This window comes from Hippocampus zosterae, chromosome 9 (genome assembly GCF_025434085.1).
Source record: "Hippocampus zosterae strain Florida chromosome 9, ASM2543408v3, whole genome shotgun sequence".
NCBI classification, from domain to species: Eukaryota; Metazoa; Chordata; class Actinopteri; order Syngnathiformes; family Syngnathidae; genus Hippocampus; species Hippocampus zosterae.
The window spans coordinates 8,785,035-8,802,835 of record NC_067459.1 but is presented as its reverse complement, the minus strand read 5'-3'; the positions used below and the strand labels follow the sequence as shown (position 1 = coordinate 8,802,835).

The 17,801-nt window shown below is 46.5% G+C and overlaps 1 protein-coding gene across 1 annotated transcript; it reads right to left on the bottom strand.

The window, feature by feature from the left end:
- Positions 1-328: 328 nt before the first annotated feature.
- Positions 329-17,535, bottom strand: lrig2 (leucine-rich repeats and immunoglobulin-like domains 2). Its single transcript, XM_052075079.1, has 18 exons — positions 16,912-17,535; positions 15,824-15,898; positions 15,471-15,605; positions 15,224-15,367; positions 13,737-13,880; positions 13,478-13,621; positions 13,182-13,325; positions 11,432-11,512; positions 11,218-11,289; positions 11,032-11,100; positions 10,785-10,948; positions 10,316-10,627; positions 9,901-10,182; positions 8,908-9,348; positions 8,662-8,814; positions 7,373-7,513; positions 3,357-3,602; positions 329-3,070 (listed from the first exon to the last, which is right to left on the bottom strand). The coding sequence occupies exons 1-18, from the start codon at positions 17,097-17,099 to the stop codon at positions 2,916-2,918; spliced, it is 3,090 nt and encodes a 1,029-aa protein (XP_051931039.1). The 5' UTR covers positions 17,100-17,535; the 3' UTR covers positions 329-2,915.
- Positions 17,536-17,801: the final 266 nt, after the last annotated feature.

Genomic DNA, 17,801 nt, shown 5'->3' with positions numbered 1-17,801 from the left:
TTATTTTCAAAAAAAAAAAAGATTTTATACCAGGTCTCAAAACAGTTCATCTAAAATGAACTATCATTCAGATAATTGATTTGTGATCGATTAATCATTGCACCTCGTTTATTACATGAAAAAATCTTTTTCTGGCCTTGGTTTTATGTCACATTTAAGCATACACAAACAGTAATATTGACCCATTCTGAAGTTCTAAATTCTGAAACCAACATAAAAAAAATTCTGACGAAACATACAGCGGGTCACACTGACCTTTAAAGTGGGATGTTTGAGAGCAATACAGTGTGACGTGGGAGGGAAGGGGGAAAAAACAAATTCAGAGTGTTGTCGAACACAATGTTTATTGTCTTATAATAGCTATGTAACAAAAACTTTTCATGTTTGATTAAACATGCTTTGCACAATGTACACGGTCTCAAAATAGAACTAGAAATAAACGTGTGTGTGTCTCGCTCTCAAGCACACGAACGTGCGCGCACACACACTGCAGACGTTTCTTTAATTTAACTTTAGTTGTAAGCTTTGGTATTGAGGAAAACGAAACGAAATGACAGTGAAATGCCAACAATAACGTCATGCGACGATATCAACTTTTGAAAACATCCAAAGTGAACAGAGATAGGTCCATGTAGAACAACAAAAAAAAACAAATGTACATCTGGAATGTGAACTAAGAATTAACAAGTAAACATAATAGTAAAAAAAATAAATTGTAAATGCACATAAGGCTTCTGAGGTTTGACTGCTTACATAAACAAGTGATGGAAGGGGGAGGAGACACTCAACCTACCACTGTGAGACTTGAGAGGGTCCCCATTTTAAAGGACGGTACCGTTTTGTGGTAAAACAACAAAATGAGTAACGTGTGCAATGTCCCCAGCGGAGCAACAAATTCCAAGTGCAAAAAAAGGTGACAGAGGATGACATTGTTTCAGTTACGTATGCTGCATTTGACATAATAGTGAGATAAAGTACAGCCAGTCCTCCCCAAAGTCGAAGGAACCCCAACGTTGTACATGCGAGTTTGAAGAATATTTTTCAAAGGGCAGTCTCAGCAGTGATTAATTTCATTTCACACTTTGTTAGCCTCATTTGAATGTTTTCAGAAATCAATAACACATTGTGGCGGCCCGGTAGTCCAGTGGTTAGCACGTCGGTATCACAGTGCAGAGGTATTGGGTTCGATTCCAGCTCCGGCCTCCCTGTGTGGAGTTTGCATGTTCTCCCCGGGCCTGCGTGGGTTTTCTCTGGGTGCTCCGGTTTCCTCCGACATTCCAAAAAACATGCATGGCAGGCTAATTGGGCGCTCTAAATTGTCCCTAGGTGTGAGTGTCAGCACGCATGGTTGTTCGTCTCTGTGTGCCCTGCGATTGGCTGGCAACCGATTCAGGGTGTCCCCCGCCTACTGCCCGAAGATAGATGGGATAGGGTCCAGCACCCCCCGCGACCCTAGTGAGGATCAAGCGGTTCGGAAAATGGATGGATGGATAACACATTGTGAGCAAGCATGTTTTGTTGGCTTTTTACTAATATCTTTAGCCTAATGAGCAAAATGAGTAGTCATTTTTAACTTGCTGCCACAACATGAATTCAAAATAACATCCGAAAAACAGTCAAACAGGACTTTGGGAACTATGCGGTTGGGCTAACGACTTGTAAGACGGGGGAGAAATATCAGAATGATACTTGAAAACATTGTGTGCGTAGTTATGTTGAAGAATTTGACGATACACACTCAAACAGAAGCTGTGATTACATTGCATTTTCTTTGGCTTGTTTGTGGATTTTGTTGCAACCAGGAAAAGTTGTCGAGCTTACTCACGAGTCTTTTTGTATGCTGGGGGACATATGGCTTTGTAAAACACCCTATTCCCTTCTCCATTGCAGGCGAGTAATTTTACTTTCTTTTTCTTAAGTGGCTCCTGCTCATCTTCTCTTTACACTTGTATAACAGATAGGGATGACACTTGAAACATTACCCATCCGGTTCATGAGAAGGGTTTTGCGCCTGGCACAAATTCAACTTATTGGGAGGGGTTATCCAGTCTGCCTCTCAAGGTGCTTGTTCGACTCACGGCTCCAGCTCAATTGTGACCCTAGTGAGGACTAACTGAAAGAAAAAGGATGGCCTGATATAGAGCGAAACGTTTCTCCTTACATGCATATGACAGGAATGTCACTTAAAAGGTTGCCTGTACTGCCAAAAGCTCTTTGAACGTTTGGGGTTCCACTGTATATCTCACAAGAAACTTCCTGGGTAAAATAAGTTGCGAACTGTTTTTTTGAAAGGGGGTTGAGGGTACAGACAAAGCATAAAATATAACAGATTACTAGCCTGTACAGAATTGTATAAAATACATTCTACACTTTTTGTTCACAGTGCCAACCTTTTCTCTGCAGAAGGATTGTGGGTTCAGTAATAATGAAAGATTACTGTTAAATTAAGTGCTTGTGAGCGGTGAAGGGGAGACGGATCAGTGCGCGTGTCGCCTCAAATAGAGGTGACACTAATAAAAGAAGAAAAACATGATTGTCACATAAAATAAAGGCACTGCCACTCTGTAAACTGCTTGAAAAGGAAGGCTGGATGACCGTGGAAAGTTGAGGTTATATTCATATGCAATGGTAATAACACGGCACATTGCGGCATCACGGTCTCTACGCAGTCTTCACTTGGTGACCTCTGGCGACTTGGTGATATCTCAAGGATGGCTCCCTTCACAGTGTACATAAAAATGTCCCTCCAAATCTTACATTAACGGCGTTCAGCACAAGTGATGGCCAGAGGTCACCTTTGTTCATTGAGAGGCGAGCGATGCACAAACACTCTCAGAGGGAATCTTTGGCAGAGTGTTTAAGGAGGTAGTGGGTGCAGGAGTGAGGTTGGGCGGGTGTACATGGAAGGGGTGGTCCTATGTGGGTGCCGGACGGTCCTGAGGGTGAGTCCTTTTCAGGGCTAGTCTGTGGTTGGGCGTGCTCGCCCCCGCATCCTCCGGTTGAGGAACTGTCCTGCTCGCGGGGGGCTTCCAGTTTTGTCTTTCGCCCCACACAGGGTTGCTGAGGACGTCTATTAAAGAAAAGGGGGCAAAAGAAAGGCCCAGAGAGGATGTAAAGAGATGGAAACAATTATCACAGGAGAGTCACTTGGGGTATTTGTTTCAACAAGGACAGCCCCACAACTAAAATGTGTGTGTGAGTGACCCGTTCTGAGTTTTGCACATTTACAAACTATTCAACGTAGTGTTTATCCACCCGTGACGAGACAGAATGAATGGGCCACCATTTTCAACAGCACATGCCACACAACTTGCATTACGAGAACAGAAAATTGGAGTGTAGCAAACAGATCTTACCACTTGCACACTCTTCAAATGACGTCTGGCTGCCGGTTCTCTCAGAGTCTTGTTTGCCAAGGAGGCGGTCCACAGAGATGTCCTCTTGCCGAGCGCGCGCACCGAAACTCTCCTTGAAGCCCGGCAGATCTGTGTCCATGCTGTTATCTTCGCCCAGGTAGGCGTAGGGGCAGTAGTCCCGCGTGCGAGCGTAGATGTTGGCGTTGTCATAGCAGTCAGAGCAAATGACCAGCGGGCCTGCCGCACCTTATGATACAAGACGCATAAAGTTTACAGGGTTCACTTCACCAACTGCAATAAAGGCTAGCATAGGTTATGATGTGCCACCCTTCATCTTCCTCATGTCGTTTTTTTTTTTTTTTTTTTGGGTGGTTAACCCCCTCCGTGAGTTGTCACCTTATCCTTGGTGGAGGGGTTTGTGCGTCCCAATGATCCTAGAAGCCAAGTTGTCTGGGGCTTTATGCCCTAGGCAGGGTCACCCATGGCAAACAGGTGTCATGGCGAGGGGGCCAGACAAAGCACGGCTCAAAGACCCAGCTCAAAGATTGAAATAAATGGATATAGGTTTCCCTTGCCCGGACGCGGGTCACCGGGGCCCCCCTCTGGAGCCAGGCCTGGAGGTGGGGCTCGTTGGCGGGCGCCTGGTGGCCGGGCGCCTGGTGGCCGGGCCTACACCCATGCCCGGCCGGGCACAGCCCGAAGAGGCAACGTGGGTCCCACTTCCCATGGGCTCACCACCCATGAGAGGGGCCAAAGGGGTCGGGTGCAATGTCAGCTGGGCGGCAGCCAAAGGCGGGGACCCTGGCAGTCCGATCCTCGGCTGCAGAAGCTAGCTCTTGGGACATGGAATGTCACCTCTCTGGCAGGGAAGGAGCCAGAGCTGGTGTGTGAGGCAGAGAATTTCCGACTGGATATAGTCGGACTTGCCTCCACACACAGCCTGGGTTCTGGTACCAGTTCTCTCGAGAGGGGTTGGACTCTCTTCCACTCTGGAGTTGCTCACGGTGAGAGGCGCAGAGCAGGTGTGGGCATACTCATTGTCCCCCGGCTCAGTGCCTGTACATTAGGGTTCACACCGGTAGACGAGAGGGTTGCCTCCCTCCGCCTTCGGGTGGGTGGACGGGTCCTGACTGTTGTTTGTGCATATGCACCAAACAGCAGCTCAGCATACCCACCCTTTTTGGAGTCCTTGCAGGGTGTGCTGGAGAGTACTCCTGCTGGGGACTCCCTTGTTCTACTGGGGAACTTCAATGCTCACGTGGGCAATGACAGTGAGACCTGGAGGGGCGTGATTGGGAGGAACGGCCCCCCCGGCCAGAACCCGAGTGGTGTTTTGTCATTGGACTTCTGTGCTCGTCACGGATTGTCCATAACGAACACCTTGTTCAAACATAAGGGTGTCCATATGTGCACTTGGCACCAGGACACCCTAGGCCGCAGTTCAATGATCGACTTTGTAGTTGTATCATCGGATTTGCGGCCGCATGTTCTGGACACTCGGGTGAAGAGAGGGGCGGAGCTGTCAACTGACCACCACCTGGTGGTGAGTAGGCTCCGATGGTGAGGAAGATGCCGGTCCGTCCTGGCAGACCCAAACGTATAGTGAGGGTTTGTTGGGAGTGTCTGGCGGAATCCCCTGTCAGAAGGAGTTTCAACTCCCACCTCCGACATAGCTTTTCCCATGTTCCGGGGGAGGCGGGGGACATTGAGCCCGAGTGGACCATGTTCCGTGCCTCTATTGTTGAGGCGGCCAATCTGAGTTGTGGCCGTAAGGTGGTTGGTGCCTGTCGTGGCGGCAATCCCCGTACTCGCTGGTGGACACCAGCAGTAAGGGATGCTGTCAAGCTGAAGAAGGAGTCCTATCGAGCCTTTATGGCCTGTGGGACCCCAGAGGCAGCTGACGGGTATCGACTGGCCAAGCGGACCGCGGCTTCGGTGGTCGCTGAGGCAAAAACCCGAGCGTGGGAAGAGTTCGGTGAGGCCATGGAAGCCGACTTTGAGGAAATTCTGGTCCACCATCCGACGTCTCAGGAGGGGGAAGCAGTGCACCACTAACACTGTGTACAGTGGGGATGGGGGGCTGCTGACTTCGACTCGGGACGTTGTGAACCGGTGGGCAGAGTACTTCGAAGACCTCCTCAACTCCACCAACACGCCTTCCTTGGAGGAAGCAGAGCCTGGGGACTCTGAGGTGGGCTCTCCTATCTCTGTGGTTGAAGTCACCGATGTGGTTAAAAAGCTCCTCGGTGGTAGGGCCCCAGGGGTGGATGAGATCCGCCCGGAGTTCCTCAAGGTTCTGGATGTTGTGGGGCTGTCCTGGTTGACACGCCTCTGCAACATCGCGTGGTCAACGGGGAGAGTGCCTCTGGATTGGCAGACCGGGGTGGTACTCCCTCTTTTTAAAAGGGGGGACCAGAGGGTGTGTTCCAACTACAGAGGGATCAGACTCCTCAGCCTCCCTGGTAAGGTCTATTCAGGGGTGCTGGAGAGGACGGTCCGTCAGGAAGTCGAGCCTCAGATTGAGGAGGAGCAGTGTGGTTTTCGTCCCGGCCGTGGAACAGTGGACCAGCTCTACACCCTTAGCAGGGTCCTATGTGGGAATTCGCCCAACCAGTCTACATGTGTTTTGTGGACTTGGAGAAGGCGTTTGACCGTGTCCCTCGGGGAGTTCTGTGGGGGGTGCTTCGTGGGTATGGGGTACCGAACCCCCCTGATACGGGCTGTTCGGTCACTATACCACCGATGTCAGAGTTTGGTTCGCATTGCCGGCATCGTTTCCAGTGGGGGTAGGACTCCACCAAGGCTGCCCTTTGTCGCCGATTCTGTTCATAACCTTTATGGACAGAATTTCTAGGCGCAGCCGAAGCGTTGAGGGGGTCCGTTTTGGGGGCCTCAGTATTGCATCACTGCTTTTTGCAGATGATTTGGTACTGTTGGCTCCTTCAAACGGGGCTCTCCAACTCTCACTGGAGCGTTTCGCAGCCGAGTGTGAAGCGGTTGGGATGAAAATCAGCACCTCCAAATCTGAAACCAGGGTCCTCAGTCGGAAAAGGGTGGAGTGCCCCCTCCGGGTCGGGGAGGAGATCTTACCCCAAGTGGAGGAGTTCAAGTATCTTGGGGTCTTGTTCATGAGTGGGGGTAGGAGGGAGCGGGAGATCGACAGGCAGATCGGTGCAGCGTCTGCTGTGATGCGGACGTTGTATCGGTCTGTCGTGGTGAAGAAGGAGCTGAGCCAAAGGGCGAAGCTCTCAATTTACCGGTCGATCTACGTCCCAACCCTCACCTACGATCACGAGCTATGGGTCGTGACCGAAAGAACGAGATCCCGGATACAAGCGGCCGAAATGAGTTTTCTCCGCAGGGTGTCCAGGCTCTCCCTTAGAGATAAGGTGAGAAGCTCAGTCATCCGGGAGGGGCTCAGAGTCGAGCCGCTTCTCCTCCACATCGAGAGGAGCCAGATGAGGTGGCTTGGGCATCTGATTCGGATGCCTCCTGAGCGCCTCCCCGGTGAGGTGTTCCGGTCATGTCCCACCGGGAGGAGACCCCGAGGAAGACCCAGGACACGCTGGACAGACTATGTCACCCAGCTTGCCTGGGAACGACTCGGGATCCCGGGAGAGCTGGAAGAAGTCGCTAGGGAGAGGGAAGTCTGGGCTTCCCTGCTAAAGCTGTTGCCCCCGCGACCCGGCCCCGCGGTAGATGATGGATGGATGGGTGGTTAACAAGCCCCATACAAATACTGACAGCCTGAAAGCTCCATCTTTTCGATCTATTACACGTGAGGGTTCTGGCGCAACGTAGAAAGGTATGCACTTCCAACTTGAATCATTTTGTTGTGTGAGATCGACCATGAAAAATTCTATTTGGTACAGTTTCTGATCAAACTTAATTTTTATTCGATTTTACCCCAATCTTTGTAATTCTATGGACTGGCAATATTTACAAAGGCTCAGGATAGAACGCAAATGACTCAAAAAGCCAAGCAAAAGGAGAAGACAGCCATATGACAAACGGACCTGAGGGGCCTCCAGCTGGTCCGTCACAAGCCTCACCAGGCTGGAAGCTGCTACGGCCCGTGAACAGAGAACCCACCCGGCAGTGAAGCCGCCCGTTGCCGTCAGTTTCCACCTCGCTGCCTGCGTCTCCGTAGCACACACCTGCGACACCCACGGGACACTGAGTCTCGAACACTTTACAATAGACCAGATTGATGGCCTTTTCTCGGTTACGTGCAATATTGACAGACTGTTACATATTCACTGGTGTATATCCACCATGTCATTTAGTTGTAATGTGTAAATATACTCTGCCACAAACCATCAAATATTTCGAGATCTATATATATATTGCTCGTCGTCCCGCACGCGGTCTGTCCTTCCGTCTGTCCCTTTTCAAAACGTACTTAATTCACCGTGCCGCTGCGCGCCGCCACTGCGCCGCTCAGGCAGTGGCTCACTACGATCGCGCGGGCATCTTAGCGAAAAAATGTCGTCTCCCCCACAAGCATTGCAATAAAATTGTTAGTTATTCAGTAGAGCTAAACATCTCTTTATTTTCGCGATAAGCAATGAAGATGAACAAAAAGTTGAACCAAGCAACAACACTTTTGTGGGCCAAAGGCCCACCTTACCAGCCTTCCGCAGGAACTAGCTGATGAGCCGCCCGGAGGGCGGCGAACCAGCTAGCTAGATTATAAGACTTAATTTTTCATTATGAAACACCACAAGTACATGTGAGCTGCAGATATTAGGTTTGGCCACTAGAGGTTGCTATCCTCACGTACAAACTTATAAGTCAAGCAGGTATAGGTTCAGCTTGTATCTTCTTTTAAATGCAGCTGTGGCTGTACAGATTGTGTGCCAACTGATCTGGACAAGCCATGAGGTGGATTACATCCTTGGAGGCGCTGATCAGAGGATGTCGTTAACATTTGTCCACTGGGGGCATGTGAAACGCTTTGAGACTTTTCTGTGATTAAGGGATATAAAATAATTTCGACTTGATTTTAAAAGGCATGTGATTTATGATTTGTCTTACTGTTTATTGTGCATGTTAAATTGCTCCATGTACAGCACTTTGTATGCAGCGATGGCTGTTTGAAAGTGCTCTATAAATACTGTTGACTTGACTTGACTTAAGTGAGCAATTAATCATTGCTGCTATCGTGGGTCTCACCTTTTTGGCGTTAAATTTTTTTTGTTTAAAATGTGTACCCTATTTCACTTTGATAACAATGTTAAGCATTACAAACCCAGAAGCAAGACACAATTGTGTGTGTATTTGCCGTTTGAGTTGGTTGGCTTACTGTCTGTGCCCTTGTGTATGTATCCATTTGAGAAAGTAGGCATGAGCTGCTGATGGCTGCCGGCCTCAGAGTTGCTGTAGCCTTCCGGAGGTTCTGACAAAGTCCCCTGAGAAGAGAGGTAGCTGGGAATGTCTGGTGGTAAATTCATGTCATCTGGGGAAAGAAACCATCAAAGTTGAAATGTGAAATGATTCACAAGTTGTCAATCATTTTTGGGGGCGGGTACAGTATTAACCAATTGCTAACCCGTGTTGGTGATGCTGTAGTCTTCACTTTTCCTGCGCATGTGATAGATGACAATGACCCACACCAGTGAGGTCCCAACCACGCAGCATACCACCACGATCACCACGATACCCACGGTGGTCCAGCCGTCCTCGTTGTACCCAGCACCGGTGTCACAGTTGGGCGATGGCGAGACGGCCAGGTAGATGTGGCCACGCTCAGTTCCCAGCGTGTTGGACATGATGCAAGTGTACTTGCCGGCATCACTGGGGCCTGCGTCGACTATGATTAGGAGCTGATTGGCAGCGGCAAAGAAGTGGCGCTCCGTCAGCACCAGGGGACCATCGTCTTTGGTCCAGTTTAAACGTGGGGCGGGGCTGCCTCCAGTTATGCACTGAAGCACAGCCGTTTCACCTCTGGCCACGGTTCTATCCTCCAAGGGCCTCATAAATGAAGGAGTTTCTGCAATAGCAGAGGACGTTATTGCTGGATTACGTGATTCCCATCTATTACCAGTAATAAAACGGCAATGTGCCCAAAGTTCCCACTCAGTTAATTGGTTACGTCAGTGTATACATGGTCCTGTCCAAAAAAAAAATCCGCAAATAATGAACACCTCCTTAGATGGGTTTATAAGAGCCTCAACTCTAAAAGATAGCAAAGCCCTACTTTTGTTTAACTGATGTTTCCTCACTTCAGCCTACTTCCTTGGAACCAAGGTGCCTTCAAGATGGCGCCAAAGCAGTACTTTTTACAATGTTATATTGCTTTGCCCGAGCATACTGGTGGTGTGCCAATTTTTCAAATGTAGAAAATGTGCCTTGACTCAATAAAGATTGAGAAGCATTACGAGTTTTAGACTTGTCTGCTAAGATCTTTGATGTTGATGCTATTGACTATATACAGCACAAGCACAGGGCCTCACTGAGCCTTCTTTACAGCCACCGAAGTAACACTGTGCAAAACGACTGGCCTAATGAAGCAGCGCAATTCAAAAAGTCATCTATGACTCACCCAGGACAGTGAGAGTGGCATTGGCAGACAAGCTGCCCGCCATGTTCTGCGCAGTACAGCTGTAGACCCCCATGTCCTCCGTCTTCACATTGGCGATGAAGAAGATGTCGTCATCCGGCATCACATGCATCCTGCGCTCACGGGCAGCGGGGAAGTCGGTGCCGCCGTCCTTTTGCCAAGCGATCTGCGGCGAAGGGTGGCCCTCGGCGGCACACTCCAGTCTGGCCATCGTCCCAGTGCGGATGGTCAGATCCATAGGGGTCTTGAGGAAGGATGGCAGCTCTGTGTAGAGACACAGAATCAAGCTCTGATAGCATTCCTTCTGCCAAATCTAGGGCTGGAATTATTTATTTGAAACAAAGTCAAAGACATTCTCCATGATGCGAGCAAAATAATTTATGGTAAACATGCTCACCGTTAACGGTGAGCCTGGCCCTGTTGGAGTAGTTGGCGCCAAAGTGGTTGGACACCACGCACTGGTAACATCCCTCATCGGTGAAGTTGACATTGAGGAGGTGCAACACTGTGGTGTAGATCAGCTCGCCTTCCTGGTACCGGGCGTAGTTCTGGACCTCGGCACCGTAAAGCACCTCGCCGTCCTTCCGCCATGCTGTGCTCATTGGAGAGTCGCTGCTGCTCAACGCCACGCAGCTCAGGGTCACGTTGTTGCCGCGCAGGACCACCGATGTCACGGGATGAGTGGTGATCCGAGGCTTGGGGAAGTCATCTATTGGGTGAAAAGAATAATCATGAGTTATATTTGAATTATTTGATGTGACTGCACACTTCGAGTGCTTTCGGAAATTCTATGAGGGCTGAAATGACGAATCAAATAACTTGAACAATTTGATTACAAAATCGAGTCGACATTAAAAATCACTGACCACAGACAAAATCTTCGGGGCTGACTGAAAGGACATCATGACCAAGCAAGCCGGCAGGGTGGGCGCAAACGGCACAGACGGAATGAAGGAAGTGGCTGCTGGTGAGCCAGGGTCCGAGCCACTGCATGTGACAGTCGCACAGCAGGCTGCTTGTGTTGAGGATGCTAGAAAGGAACAAAAAACATATCGTGAGAAAACTGCCATTAATTTGCCAAGAAAAACGAGTTGATTTTTTTTTTTAACTTACAACACTTTGAGCTTTGTATGCAGTAATGCCTCAGGATGGATTGACATGATGTCATTCCTCCCGAGATCCCTGACAAATTAAAGGACAAAAATGTTGATTGTAAGCAAGTCTGTTTCTTTTTTTATCAAAAGCAACTGCAATGTGCTCCGGGAAAAAAAGCAGCAGGTGTTGCAATATTTTACTCACAGATGCTCCAGCTCATCCAGACCCTCAAAGGCTTTCTTAGTGATTGACTTGATTTTGTTCTGTTGTAATATTCTGGAAAAAAGAATGTTTAATGGTGAATTAGTTACTCGGCAAACAACTTCTGTCAAGAGCAGCTTTTAATGAGGCTGCTCAACGCAAAACGCAGACATCTACATCAACCCAAATGTATAAACAAGCATTTCAGTGTCCTCACAATGTGTTCAGCTTCTTCATTCCATCAAACACGCAGATGGAGTCTTCGATGGCCCAAGAAATTTCATTATTGTGGATGTCCCTGCCAAAACAAAGAGTCACATGTGAGGTTTAAACACACACACACACACACACGAGGAGTGACATCCGAGTTCAGTGTGTTGAACTTAGTGTGGTAAGCACATTTCGAAAAGTCAAATTCCAGGAGACCTTCAATGGTCAGTCCATGCTATGTTCGCAAGGTACAATGTCAATAGTGGAATGTACGCCAACGTTTGATTTCTCGATACATAATGGGATGCGTTAAGTAATGTAAATTGCAAGGGAGTCTTAGAAAATAAATAAATAACTGCACTCAAAATAGAAAGGAAGTCGAAACAGTGAAATTGTAAATTGAAAGATTGTCTCCTCTTCCTACAACCAACCCAAGCTTAAAAGCCACACCTCCACAATGAGCCTCTGTTCAGATGAGTGAGGAACGAACAGGCTCTGTTTGGCAAAAAAGTCAGTTCACGGGCCCACAGACGTGGCAGATGCCTTGCGGGACTGGGATCCTTTTGTCTGTCCCTCCTCACGCTTGGGCACCTCTGAAAGGACTCCTGCACTCTCCCGATTCCCCTCTCACATGAAAGCTCCCACGCTGGTGTGTCAAGCTGTTGCAGCTGACCTCCTTCTCGAGCCGCAAATGAGTTGACAACATTCCCTCGCAGATAGACAAACAACGAAAAGACTACAGTTTATTCAATTAGTTTGTGATGGCGCAAGAGAGCTCACAATATTGCTTGCTGGCAATCACAATCTGAATCGAATATTGACGAACAAGAACTCATTCCCAACGTGCTGTAGGAGCAATAGAGCAGCATTTCTACTCCTAACAAGAGGATGGAGATTTGGTGGGTAGACAGTGAAAATGACAAGAAACAAAGAGGGAAAATAATTTGATAAAATGTCACGGTGCTGTTGAATGCAGGCTGGATTTACATTGCATGGCTCAAGAGACATACTTTATTTTTTTGCATGCAAAAGATACAATGTAGGCAGAATAAATGAGGTCAGGGGGATTCTTAAGATCGGAATGAGACCGCTTTAAAAAAATTGAAGTCAGTGGCTAGTTGAGTAATGTATAGATCACCCCAATTTACATCAATGACAGTGAATACAGCCAAGGCTAATTAAACAATATCTTATATTATAGAGAGCTGCAGTGTGATTCCAGCCTAATCGGAGGACAACGAGGAAGCGAGAGCAAAACAGAATATATTAGTGGGTGCACACCTGAAATTGTGGGCATTTCTATGGCGATCCTCCTTTCACTAATGAGGAATCTACACTAGCTAGATAACAACGGGGTGTCAAACTCATTTTTGTCACCCGCCACCAGATTTTAGGATCATTGAAGTTAACACACATGATTTCCATTCACGGGCCACATAAAATGCTGTGGCGAGCCGTATCTGGCCCCCCGAGTCTGGAGTTTGATCAATATGCGCTCAGGAGTGTAGCAAACAAACCTGCCATGTTCCTTTAGAATGCACAGTGACCAAAAATGAGTTGGAATATATTAGTATTTGTGGAAATGACATAGCTTTACAAAAAAAAAAAAAAAAAAAAAGAAGAAGCAGCATGATTCATTTTTCACATTCATCAGTGATGGCAATGTGAAAAATCCAATGTGTGGATGAATCTTGAATGGTTCAGACCCCAATTATTGACCAGAACAGGTCATTCTTATATTATAAGGTAAGACTTACAGTGTGCGCAGATTGGCCAAACTACTGAACACCCTCTCCCCCACGTGGCTGATGGCGTTCTCGCTAAGGTTCAAGCTCTCTAGAAGACCTAATCCCACAAAAGCAGTGTCCTCCAGTCTGGTCAGGTGATTAAAGGAAAGGTCTCTGTACAAAACAAAAAGTACGTACATGTTTCAATATTAGATCAAGGAAATACTGTATTGCACAGCAGTGGTGTGCTGTTCAATGTGCTCCGGATACAGAGAATATCCAGCGTAAAAAAGAGGTTATTTCAGATGCTAAGAAAACACACTCACAGCTCCTCCAGCTTTTGGCAAAACTCCCAGGCATCTGGTCGGATGATGCCCACAGCGTTCTGGCTCACTCGCAGGATACGGAGCATGCGCAGGCCGTATAACCAACCTTTGTTCACCTCCGTTAGGTTGTTTTGCTCAAGCTCTCTGAAACATAAAACCATGTTTAACAATCTTTGACATTTATGGCAAAGATGCTAAGACGAGTAAGAGGCAGTTGATGGTGGTGTCTTATGGGGGGATTACTCTACAAGTGACTCACAGTTCTTCCATGTTAATGAGCCCAAAAAAGGCGCCATCCATGAGTTTGGTGATGCCATTTCTTTGCAACTTTAGTGACTGCAACGCTTCCATCCCTTTGAACGTCAGGCTGTCCACGATCCTGATCTTGTTACGCTTCATTTCACTGACAGGTTGTGACAGAGAAAGGAAATTCAGTCAAAGAGTACGAACATACATAATTTTGAGCGATGTCTCAATCACATTTTCTGTACACAATATAATTTATGGGATAGTTTTAAAACATTTTCTTACATAAGACACAGCGGGTTATAAGATACATTATCTTTGTGAAGCATTAAATAGTTCACGCAAATTTTACCCTAAGTTTCTTTGACAGATTTAGCATTATTATGCTCGGTTCAGAACGGACACAAAATATCAGGTAGTGATGCAGGCCTTGTTTATTTTTGCTCGCCGTGCTACAATGCGGGGCTTTGAGCGTAGAAGAGGAGAGGATCCTCCAACAGACAATAAAAAAATTTTAAACATCGCTAATGAATCTGGTGGGAGGTGATTGTATTCTTACTTTGACGAACGTTCAATGCCATCTTGCTTGACAGTAAAAGAGCCGTGAACAAGTCAGCGCACTAACCATTATCCAACCCATTTTGCTTGGTTCCGGGAGCTATTGGTAGCTGGCTGTGAAGTTTACCTCACTCTACTGCATTATAACCCTGGAAACACGGCACCACAGGCGCCAAGCTTGCGTTCGGTCTGACCGCAGCATTAGGCTAGTAGGAGTACATTTTCTATGATTTTTAGACACAGAAGAAGGAAGTAGTTCACTCCGTTGCCCGTGCACTACTGAGAGTGGGTGTGTTTGGAGATGCAGGGTGCCCTCTGCGACCATTAATTTCCTAACGCAGCCAGCATTGCACACTGTGTCCTCAGTTTGAGGGCCTAGCGCAAACTGTCACTCAATATTTGGTGCAGTCTGAATAACTGAATGGCAAATTTAAGCAACGTGTATTTCCCAATGAGCCCCTAGCTCTGATCCGACACAAAAGATGGGATACCTGCTTGCAATGAGATGCAGACGAGAATGCGAACTTAATAGGAAGGAATTTTAATTAAAGATTATAAAATTAAAAGCTTCCATTGACCCATAGATAAATATGGGGCGGGGGTTTTTTTTGGTGGGGGGCGGGGGGGTTGAGAAAATTGAAGGATGTTAAGTCAGTCTTTTGGCACGAAGAATAAGTTAAGCTAATGCTGTTCCATTTGGCAATATATTTGTACCTCAGGATTATCTTCGCACTTTATGACCTTTAAATAAATAGAGGAAAAACTACATGACCAGCCTTGATATGGCACCAGTGTCTCAATTAATCGCTTGTGCTTTGTCACTTTCAAATGCCTGACATGAACACCTGGTACTCCTATTGCCATTTTCAGAGGAAACCTGGTTTGTGTTATTTTATCCTCACAACTTTTTCATATTTTTACATGCATTTTTACAATACGTACAGAAACTGCAGACTGGAAAGTTTGAAGACTTTAGATGGAAGCACAGTCAATCTGTTTCTGTTAAGTTTCAACACCAGCAAAGAGCTGGAGATATTGTCGAAGCAGCCCGGCTCCAGGACGCTGATCTTGTTATTACTCAAATTCCTGGAAAATTAAAATCCAAAGAAAACAAAACTTGTGAAATCCTCTGCTTTTCTAACCAATAAATCCAGTTGAATTTTTACCATAAAGAATCTTGGGAACTTACAGATATTTTAGCTGCAAGGATGGGAAGATTCCCACTCTGATCTCAGAAAGGGAGTTAGATGTCAGATCCAGCGACTCCAGTGACTCATACGGCAGCAGCTGATGCATCAAGAGCTCAGAGATGCGGTTGTGTATTCTAAATCATGCAAGACATACACACATGTGAGTCAAGATGGAAAACTGACTGATTATTTATTCATGTAAGCATATTAGGGGAACAAATGACTCAAATAATTGTCTATGGGTGCCTTTCTGCATCGCCATATTGTTTATTTATTTTGCATCAAGTCTTGTATAAGCATCAAGAGGGTTACGTTGAGTGTAAATTGTACCATAATGTGATTTAACACTTACAGTGACAGTGATGTGATGTTGGCAGAGGCTCCTCCAAGGAAGGGGAGGACTGTCAGTTCATTGTAGTTCATTAAACTGAAATACAATTTCATATAATAGAACAGATCAAATTATTGTACTAAATGGCTGTGTATTATTTTTTCATTTTGTGACAGTAACAATCCTTGTTTCATAATAAGTAGTCAAGTTTGAATGTGCATTAGAACTACTATACAAATACAGGATACAGTACATGAACAGAACATTTATACGTCGACTGGGTAGACAGTATTTAACATTGTAGCTCACTAGCAATAATACACTTTTCACTTAGCATTCACATGCATTACTTTCCATATACCAACATGCATTTTTTTTAAAACTACCGTACATGTACATTTCTTTCAGTGCCTCCTCATTGCTGCTGTTTGTGACTGTACATTGTCATTGTTCTCTAGCAGATATGGGCAAACCTGGTCCTCGAGGGCCAATATTCTGCACGTTTAATATGTTTCCCTCCTCCAACACACCCGATTCAAATGATCAGGATCTGTGTCAGGCTTCTGCAGAGATTGATGAAGAGCTGATCATTTGAATCGGGAGTGTTGAAGGAAGGAACCATCAAAAACATGTAAGATGGTGTCCCTAAAGGACCAGAATTACCCATGCCTGTGCATGTATATCATCAATAGAAGCTTTACGTTTGCGTATTGCAGCTGTGACAACTTGATGTCCTCAGGGAATGAATAACGTATCTCTCGATCCAATGACATATATATCCATTAATCAAGCTAAATTCCTAATGACCATATATCTTTTGATTGATGCTCTGTCAAACAAAAGTAACCACCATCTGTCAATATGCCAACTGCAACAATATTTAACATGCTGCTAAACTTGTTAAACTTAAACAGGTTTTGTGTACCTCAGGGCTACACTTTTATAAAATTAGGTAGCAGCAATGTTCTTGAGCAACTTGCTCTTTGTATTTAAACGAACTCATACACAATTAAAAGGTACTTTAGACACGAAAAATGTCAAGTGCTGTGACGTTATCCTTCAGCAACTTCAGCACATGCATGCCAACTTAAACTTGGCAACCCACTTACACTTGGGTTATCCCCAACGGTGGCTCCAATGGAGCCATAGAGAGCCGTCTCCTGTTGCAATCCAAAACAGGGAGCTCGTCCGGTCCCGTGGAGCACGAGCAAGGAGCTGGACAGGTCTCGAGGCCCCAGGCACTCGCACCTAGAAACACGAAGACCAAGGCCGAGGGAAGGGGCCAAGCTTCCGCCATTTTAAATGTCTTCCCGCAGGAGTAGCTGTGTAGCTATGTGGCTAACTCGCTTCGGACGTTCACACTTTCACTATTTGTCTGTCGAGCTGTTCCCGCAACTTGACGTCGGTCAAGCAGAAACACTACAGTAGGAAGTACTGACACTATCCCTTTTCCGAATAGAGTGACTAAGCTGGGTTACGGCCCAGTTTGATCGCAGCATCTTGGCAGAGATTCTTCCTTTTCTTCTTCCCGGTGCCTGTAACATGGACAGACGACCCACAAACGCCACTTTCTCCAGCGCCGCGTTTACTTCCAACCCATGTTGCGTTCGGCTGGAACGAACCGTTTGAGAAGTCCCAAAACGTGCACGCGGGTGTTTTAAAAGGATTTGAAATTACCTCACCACCTCTGCGTGTCTTGACGAAAAAACAAAAGCGGTTGTTGATGACATGCGATATTGTCGGTCCCGCCCATTTTTAAGCAAGAAGAGGCAATTCTATTGGTCGTGGTGCAAGTTTGTCAAACTAGTACGTGAATGTGATTGGCTCTCACAACAAAACAGGGTTTTGCAGTCGAATTAATAATCGAAACAAGAAGTTTTCCAAATGTAAAGGAGCATTTTAAAGCTGGTCATTAAAAAAATTCAGTTCATCATTCGTCATCCGTCAGTGACCTGGATATCCATCTGTTATCACCAATCCGTCTTTTTTTCCAAACCAA